General features: G+C 40.0%; 1 protein-coding gene across 1 annotated transcript in view; it reads right to left on the bottom strand.

Annotated features, from left to right (window-relative positions):
* Nucleotides 1-6173: 6173 nt before the first annotated feature.
* The window catches only part of ACADSB (acyl-CoA dehydrogenase short/branched chain), a 48887-nt gene continuing 45433 nt past the window's right edge, over nt 6174-9627 (bottom strand). The window contains exon 11 of the mRNA XM_053584038.1: nt 6174-9023. Coding sequence (XP_053440013.1) covers nt 8953-9023 — 71 coding nt within the window. The 3' untranslated portion in view covers nt 6174-8952. The remainder of the gene's footprint in view (nt 9024-9627) is intronic.

Raw genomic sequence — 9627 nt, 5'->3', positions numbered from 1 at the left:
TTAGGCCTGTGTGTGAGCCTGTGTATGTGTGTGTCGCTCCTCCAGGCAGATGCTTGCGTTTTTTCTTCCTGCATTAAAAGTCCTGCTTTAAAAATGTCCTTGCAATGCCTCAAAGGGCTTGATGATTCCAATTTTATTCAATAGAACACAAGGATAGCCAGACATTCCTGGTCAAAAGTAGCTGGAAATATGCCACCTCCCATTAGCACCCTAGCTTCCACCATTGACCTGAAAAGCTTTCTGAGAAAATAAAACCAGTCTACAAAAATCAATTGGGGACCCCTATTTTTTGTGTGATTGGACGTGCACAGCTCTGCACTGAGAATCATTATCTCTAGATTGATTGACCCAAATATCATGCAGATCATCTTGGAGCAGAAGCCGGAGTGCATGAACAGGCTTCACATTTTCTGCTGTCTGCACAGCTAGACATGGCAGTGGCCTTGATGCCAACCCCCTATGCAAGTAGGTCAAGGTGTTTTACCCTTGGCTAAGGGAGTTACTATAATCTGAGCAAAGGTGGATTTCAGAAGTTTTTCAGCTTTACTTTCTAACCTGCTTATTAGCAGCTGGTTTGACTTTGTGAGGCAAGAACACAGACTGGTAGCCGGGACAGCCGGCTCTTGGTCCCAGCTCACCACATGTGGGGTGTTCTGCTAGGGGTTCACACGCACTGTGTAACTTGTCCCTCATAGCCACCCTTCCAGGTGGGCACAGCATCATCATCATGCCCACGTTACACTCAAGAAAACCCACAAAACCTTGGAGAGGTCAGGTAACCTCAGCTGTGGTCTCAATGTCTGCATCCCCACCAAGTCTCTATATTGAAACCTAATTCCCAGTGTGGTGGTAATAAGAGGTGGGGTCTTTGGGAGGTGATTAGGTCATGAGGAATCTACCCCCATAAATGGGATGACTGCCTTTAGGAAAGAAGCCTGAGGGAGCTTGTTTGCCCTTTGGCCCTGTGAGGATGAGGTGAAAGGTGCCATCTGTGAAGCAGAGTGAGCCTCAACTTGACCTTGGATTTCACAGTCTCAAGAACTGTGTGCAGTAACTTTCTGTTGTCAATTGTCCACTCAAAGTTATTTTTCTATGGCATTCTGAGTGGACATCAGACACCCACCATCAGTTGTACCATTAAGAAGTGATGGGGCAGGCACATCAACTCCAGCAGTTTGAGAGCAAAGCTTGGGTTCTTAGTCACCTGCCTGCGGGAACTTAGGAGCAAGGGCCTTTACCTTTCTGGGCTCAGATTCCTTCTTCCTAAGATAAAGGGGTAATTCACAAGTCTCTGGGACAATGAGCTGGGACTGTCCAGGAACACTGATACTTATGGCTACCCAACCCGTAAGCAGCTCTGGACTCTAGCTTTAGTTCTGCAAAGGTGTAAAACCCTACATCTTCTTATTCCGTTGATCAGCATCATGTCAACTTTGAGCCCACAGCCCAGCATTTGATGAGCTATCCAATCCTGTGCAGGGTTCCGTTCCCAGAAACTGAGTCTGGGTTCTAGGGTCTTGCCCAGTGCCACAGAGCAAAGGAGGCTGAGAGCCTCCCTCATCTCCTGCACTCCTCACCTCCCAGAGAGAGAAGTCAGTTTTTCTGGCTCCAGGAATTTTCTTTGGGTCAGTTTTTCTGCTCTGTGTGGGATACATACTTGAGGAGAAACCTGAATACCAGTAAAATGGGATTAAAGAGAGGGCTCTGAGGATGAGGACCTGCCATAAGAAAGGGACCAGTGTCCATCCTGGCAGCATTGTGGAGCAGTAGCTCACAGGGAAATTTATCTTTTAGGGATGGGGAGACATGAACATACAGTTGTCCCCACTTATCCACAGGGGATATGTTCCAAGACCCCCAGTGGATGCCTGAAACCACAGGTAGTACCAAACCCTATATGTTTTTTTCCTATACTTGAGTATATACATGATAAAGTTTAATTTATAAATTAGGTACATATGGTTAAGAGATTAACAATAGGTAATAATAAAATAGAACAATTACAATAATATGCTGCAATGAAAGTTATTACCACATGCAAATGTTGTCTCTCTCTCAAAGTATCTTTGGTGCTGTACTCACCCTCTGGTGATGATGTGAGATGATGTCTGGGGAACATCATAGGCATCGTGACGGAGCATTGGGCTACTACTGACCTTCTGACAATACATCAGAAGGAGGATTATCTGTTTCAGGTGATCCTTTGAGCCATGGCAAGGTAGATGGTTGGATGTCAGGAGCAGATAACATCCATGACTAACAGGCAGGTAGCATAGACAGCACGGATATGCCGAGAAAAGGAATAATTCCTGTCCTGGGTAGGACAGAGTGGAACTGTGTAATCTTTCATTATGCTACTCAGAACATGTGATTTAAAACTTATAAATTAGTCTGGGTACAGTGGCTCACGCCTGTAATCCTAGCTCTCTGGGAGGCTGAGATGGGTGGACAGCCTAAACAAGAGTGAGACTCTTTCTCTAAAACTAGCCAGACGTTGTGGTGAGCGCCTATAGTTCCAGCTACCTAGGAAGCTGATGCAAGAGGATAGCTTGAGCCGAAGTTTGAGGTTGAAGTGAGCTATGACACCACAGCACTCTACAGAGGGTAACACAGTGAGACTCTGTCTCAAAAAAAAAAAAAAATATATATATATACAGTTAAAAACAATAAAACTTATGTCTGGAATTTTCCACTTAATATTTTTGGACCATAGTTACTTGCAGGCAACTGAAACCATGTGTAAGGAGGGACTACTGTATTCCTACATTGTCCGAGGGAATCGTTAGGGTTAGAGAGGCTGCAGATGAAATCAAGAGAGAAGAATGACCCAAGTTCCCAGGGGAGGACTTCTCTCTCTCTCTCTCTCTCTCTCTCTTTTATTTGGTGTGGCACCCAGGCAGAATAACCAACTTCTTAAACTTTGATTTTGAGGTAATCATTTAATCAGCAGCTGGCAAATATTTTCCTAATGGGTCAGATAATAAATATTTCAGGCTTTGTGGGCCATCTCTACTAAAAATAGAAAAATTACCCAGATGTTGTGGTGGGCACCTGTAGTCCCAGCTGCTAAGGAGGTTGAGGCAGAATTATTTGAATCCAAGAGTTTAAGGTTACTGTGAGCCAGGCCTATACCACAACACGCTAGCCTGGGCAACGGAGTGACACTCTGTCTTGGCTGGGGGTGGATACTCAAAACAATCAGCAGGGGTCCTCAAACTGCAACTGCAGGCCACGTGAGGCGGTGCGATTGTATTTGTTCCCGTTTTTTTGTTTTTTTACTTCAAAATAAGATATGTGCAGTGTGCATAGGAATTTGTTCATAGTTTGTTTTTTTAAACTATAGTCCGGCCCTCCAACGGTCTGAGGGACAGTGAACTGGCCCCCTGTTAAAAAAGTTTGAGGACCCCTGCTTGCTGGTGACCCCCATGACCTCCTTTTTCATCCCCAGGCCCAGCACCTCGGGCCCCCAAAGTGAAGTGCAGGTAGTGATGTGGCAGCTGTACTTTGCAAACTTTTCCTAAGAATTTATATACCTGTTTGTGCTTAAAGAAATATGTATATGTAGCTTGGTACCGTTCTGCACAAGTACTGTGTGGTTTGAACAGTACGACTTGCTGACCATTTCATCTCCAGGTGTGGATCCACTGTATTCTTTTAAGCTGTTGTGTGTGCTAGTTTTCCTGCATAGCCATTTCAAATTTTTCTTTACTGTAGACAGTGCTGCACTGAATGTTCCCGGAATCTTTGCGGTCACCCTCCCGGAAACTAGGAGAGCTGAGCTTGTCATAGCCTTGCTGACAATTTGTAATTTATACTTCGATTTTCTAATTGATCCAGCTTAAAGTTATGGTTCGCTTTTTTTATTAATATAGCCACTTTTTTTGGTCATTTATTTGCTTATCATTGCATAGTGAATGCTGCCTGGAAAATTTAGTCTTTTTAAATTTGTAAAAATTTCTTTTGAGACAAAATCCCAATAACGACCATTTGCATTCGAAGAGAAAGAAGTTCTCTCTCTGTATGTCAAGCCTGTTAATTATACGCTATCTGCATCCTTTAGATCTGTCTTTACCTTCTACTTGACTTGTTGATTTCTAAGTCAGCACCTGTGATTATGGCTTTGTCAATTTTTTTCATTGTATTTCTATTTGTTTTGCTCAATATAGTTCCCAGTTATGTTGTTAGGGACATAAAGTTCATGACTATTGGACCTTCTTGGCAAATTCTTCCTTTTTATGAGATATCCTTTAAAATTATTTTTGCCTTTAATTCAGTTTAGTTAGCTATTAGCATTAGGGCTTTCCTTTTTGGTAGCATTTGTATGGTCTTTTTCCATCTCTCTTTTTCTTTCTTTTTTTTTATTAGAGACAGTATTACTTTGTGTCCCTCAGTATAGTGCATCTCTCTCTTTTTTATATTTAATTTTTTTTCCATCTCTTTATTTCAACCCCTACCCCATCCACCATTGGTGTTTTGTTGCAGCTGTGTCTAACTTTATGTAGCTGGGATTTGAATTTCTTTTTTTTTTTTTGGTACCATCTGAGTATCTTTGATGTTTTTAATAGGTGAGTTTAACCCATTTGCAACAACAAATGCAATGATGTTTGGCTATTCCCATCTTATTTTGTATTCTACTTACCAGTTCCTTAAAAAAAATTGTAAAGTTAGGTCTTTGTGAACTATCTGTACAAATAATTGCAAATCAAACACCCTGCAGCCACCACTCAGCTTTCTATCATGATTTTTTGTCATTCTCCCCACCCTTGGGTAGGCTTTAGCTATTATTTTCTTAAAAAAATGTTTTTTTTTCCAGATCAAGAGTCAAACACAGCTCACGGCAGTTCTAGCTGAAACTTTAAGGGGTGACCTGGGGCTTCCTTAGTTCCCTTTTCAGTGCTTTTCTCATCCCTCCAGCAGCATCTTCCTATTGTTCCATCCATCCATTCTTTCTACTAAAACACACGTGTTCCCTCCACACTTGTTTCCTAGGCCTTGTTCTCTGCTAGTTTCTCTGCTTAAAAAGGCCCGAAACTCACCCATGAAGAATTATTTTTTTGTGTGTTAATTTTTTTTTTTTGGCCGAGGCTGGGTTTGAACCCACCACCTCCAGCATATGGGACTGGCACCCTATCCCTTTGAGCCACAGGTGCCGCCCCCCCATGAAGAATTATTAATTCATTACGGGCTAGTTGGTGATGGCATTTTTACTGGAAGGCTCCTGAAGATAAATAAGCCTTAAAGATCCAAAAGAATGAATCTGGAGGGGGTGGGAGTCCTTCATCAGCGAGACTACCAGAGTTTGAATCCCATGTCTGCCATTTACCAATAAGCATCTTATTTAACCTCTCTATGCCTCAGTTTCCTTGCCTGTAAAGTGGGATAACAAAAGCACCTACCCGACAGGGTTGTTGGCAGTTAATGTGTCAGGAGTACAGAGTAATGGCTGGCACATGGTAAGAGGTCGGGAGATGCTGGCGCTTATTGTCACCATTCTCATGGGCCTAAAGCACTGCTTCTGCAGAAGGCCTTGGTAGTTTCCTACTCAGTCTTTCTGTGAGGATACACTAATAAGAACAGACAAGACACCTGGGAGAGGCACACAGAGAAATGGGCTGTTTTTATTCATCTTTGCCTGGTGGCTCAGGGCCCACAGCACCGTGGGCACAGCAACCACTCCGCATGTGTGGCTGAATGACAAAGAAAGAAAAAGGGACTGAAAACTACATTTCTAAATAATATAGAAAATGATGGGGAACAGACAAGCTGAAATCTTCTATGGCTTTAGACTACAGTGCATCACTGAGTAAAAGTGCAATAATATAAAATTTCCAGAAGTAATGCTACAAAGTACAGGCATAAATATCAGCCAGATAATCTCCGCACGCTGAGGATATGCCCAAATGAGATGACCTCGTGAGTGAAGAGCTGCTTATTTTGCCATTAAAAAAAAAAAAAAAGGGTCCTCTGGCAAAATTTCCTTTAGCATCATGAATTTAAACTTGGCCTACATTATAAGACCTCTTCTCTGAAAATAAACAAAATTGGCTTACATAAGAGGCAAGCTATTGGCTTGGTAAACAAAGGTGTCTCTATTTTGCAGGAAGATTACATCATTTTCTTACTTCATCTATACATGTAACAAACAATTTTGCTTTATAAGAGTAGCACAAATCTCCAGTTAATTTAGGGCTTTATTTTTCATTCTCCATAGAATATTGGTTTTGTAACACTGGATACATTCTAATACCTACACCATTAAAACAAAACTTACACTTTATAAAAATAAGCAAAAATATATCAGCAAAGATATAACTAGTACATTTATAGATCAGAATAATGAAACCAAATGATTGCACAGTAATCTTCATAATTTGATATAACAGTTATAGCCAAAGGGAGCCACTGAGTGCCAGGATCTTTGGGCAAGTGATTTATATACATAAGCAATGACACTGGTCAATCAAAACACTTCAGAAATTTTAATTCTTTATCAGTTAAACCTAACAGAATGATAGGAACAACACTGGACTGGGAAGTAGCACATGTAGATTCTTGTCTTTGTCCCTGGATGGAAGATCTCGGGCAATCAAGCTATGAATCCTTCACTTTTAAAATGAAAGTGTTGGCTGGATGGTTCACTAAGGTCTAAGTTTAACTTTCCATGATTCTAAATCTTTGATACTCATTCATTTTCATGTTATAAAATGAAATCTTTAATGATACTAACTTGGCATTTGGGTTGATTCTAGCTCCACCCATACAAGTCTATTCAAACAGTTCTCTCTTTTCTGAGTTCCGAGACAGCCCAATCCTCAAATTAACAAAAACGGTAATAGGCTTCAGGAGGGAAATAGTTCTCCACCAGTCATGGACTCAAGATCAGTAGTTTTAAAGATCTCAAAGTCATGAGTACCAGAAGAAAAGTAATAATGAAAGAACTATGAGAAAAATCCACTCAACTTTTTTGGTAAAAATGGTAAAATAACACATTTTTAAACCATTTGCTGATTCACTAACAGAAGATAGGTGCATATCTTAACTATAATACATAATTAATTTTAACTGTTCATGAACATGCACAAAGTACACAAAATTAGAACTTTATCAATAATAAATATAAATTCAAGGTTCAGGTGTATACAGCGCCCTGACTGATGCTGCTAAATTGAACATGAGGTTTATTGCACTTTTGTATGTTTATAAATCCACAGGAAGAAGTTCGGCTTCTTTCTACTAGTGTTGGCTTCTGCTTCATCATCTGTCAAGCCCACCTCTCTCCCATAATCACAGAAATTACAGATGTCTAAAGCCCCTTTAGGGCATTTCATCCATTTCCTACTTTTCTTATCAGATTACTGTCTTTTTATTCTGAAAGACCAAATGAGTGGGTTTTCATCATCTCCCCATTTGAAAGGCAAGTAAACGTTATCTCTTTGGCTCCTTACTTCTTCCTAATATTTTAATGTAATTCCTAGCTCAATTGTATCTATGCAACTTTGAATATTTAACTATGATTTGCATTGTAGAAATTAATTCCATTCAAGAAACATGAAAGTACAAAGCAAAATTACTTTGAAAGCATCAGGTTTTCTTAATAAACATTATCCCTTCATTGAAGTACTAAAATGCTTCCCATTTCGCAGTAATGTATGTGTTAAAGCAACTGCACAAGCTTTGGGACACTGTTCATGTCCACTGTCTGGAACATCTGAAAACCCCCCTCTTCTGTGGTCCCTGTGCTCCCTACTGAGGGGCTCAGAATCTGTGCCTCCAGGGGTCTCTTCCGCCCTAATACTGAAGAGTGCCCTTTAAACTATATATTTTGTTAAATTTTTCCTATTTATAGTTTGCACTATAAAACAATAGATTTATTTTTGCCTTCCCAAATATAAAATTATTTTAATATTGAATATGCTTTCTCAAACTCTACAACTCTTCTCCCCCATTCCTTACGAGATTTTTGATACCCTTCTTTATGGGCAAGAGAGATCTCTCTCTCGAGAATTATTCAATCAAGAGCCAATTTCTGATACTATTCAGGATAAAGCCCAATACCCAAATTTGAGGAAATAACACTGTTTCAATTAAAATACAGAAAGAAATTGTACTATTAAAAAACTGTGCATATTATTACAATATTGTATTGAGTACTTTCTGACTCTTAAACCAAACTACTTAAACCTTATACTTGAAAACTAAGGTAGAGACTTGTTTTTAAAATGACCTACTGAGTGGGGCGGTGCCTGTGGCTCAGTGAGTAGGGCGCCGGCCCCATATACCAAAGGTGGCAGGTTCAAACCCGGCCCCGACCAAACTGCAACAACAACAACAAAAAAAAAATGACCTACTGAGGGACTGCATCTTTTATAAAGATCAATCACTGTAACAATTATATTGCTTTATTCACATTGTTAAAATAATATTTTCTTCAATTATATGACCTACAAAGTTATATAGTTATTTTTCAACCAATCTCATATTTAAAACTAGGTTTTTAGATTTTTCTAAATAAGTTTTTCAAATCAGTTTTTACCTCATTTAGCAACTGAGATCTGAAAAAAGTAATGAATAAAAATTGCCTCCTTTAATATACTTCTCTGATGCCACAAGATAAAGATTTAATAGGATTCTATAAGTAATTTGGCAGTTCAGCTGTCTTTATTTTTCCAAATGCTGATAAGGTGAAACTTTTCTATACTCTGAAATTAGACTGATATTATAAATGTGTATAGAACTTTAAAACTAGCTTTGAAGAAAATATGGCTGCTTGTCTTCCCCAATTTACAAAATGTTCGCTTGTAAAAGGTAAAATCTAAAAGGCCTTCCCCCAGCACCGCAGCTAAGGGCTCACATAAAGCACTTCGATGCTCTGGAGGTTTACTTCTCCGACGAGGCACAATAGTTAAAACTTGGACAGCAATGACACCAGAAGAAGTCACATTCCTGCGGACATCAGTATTCCATGTCGATGTGCTTTGCGATGGTGTTCAGCTGGATGTTGGAAGTTCCTTCATATATTGTACCTTAAACAAAGGGGAGCAAAAGTTAACAGGAGTGATCCACGGTTAAGAGTCTATATAAGAAACAGCTTTATGCACATTCCCTCTGCATGTTATAAAACTGTTACTAGTGACAGTCAAGGTCCCCTAAATACGGTAGGTACTATCTGTCAAAGTAGCTTTGCTAAGAGACAACAATCTTCCATTTGGCTTACAGATGTCTAGAATCAGTATCGAACAATTGAAGATTTCAGTCCTCAAACTAGTATGTATTAATACATGAACTCAAGAGTGTTATCAAGAACTGGTAGCTTGTGGAGCCTGGGTTTGTTTTCCTACCTAGCCTTAGAACACTGAAGGGCTCAGGCTTTACTGGGCACTTAGGTTCTGACACTAGAACGACATCTCAAAGATCAGCCTTAAATTACACTAACCAGAAAACATTCACATTTTAAAAATTAAGGTAGATTTTTTGGCTCAGCACCTGTAGCTAGGGTGCTGGCCACATACACTGGGGCTGGCAGGTTTGAACCTGGCCTGGGCCTGCTAAACAACAATGACAACTACAAGGAAAAAATAGCCAGGTGTTGTGGTGGGCGCCTGTAGTCCCAGCTACTTGGGAGGCTCA

The sequence above is a fragment of the Nycticebus coucang genome, chromosome 3 (assembly GCF_027406575.1).
Source record: "Nycticebus coucang isolate mNycCou1 chromosome 3, mNycCou1.pri, whole genome shotgun sequence".
Classification (NCBI taxonomy): Eukaryota; Metazoa; Chordata; class Mammalia; order Primates; family Lorisidae; genus Nycticebus; species Nycticebus coucang.
The sequence above is the reverse complement of the archived record's forward strand: the minus strand, read 5'-3'. Positions and strand labels throughout refer to the sequence as shown.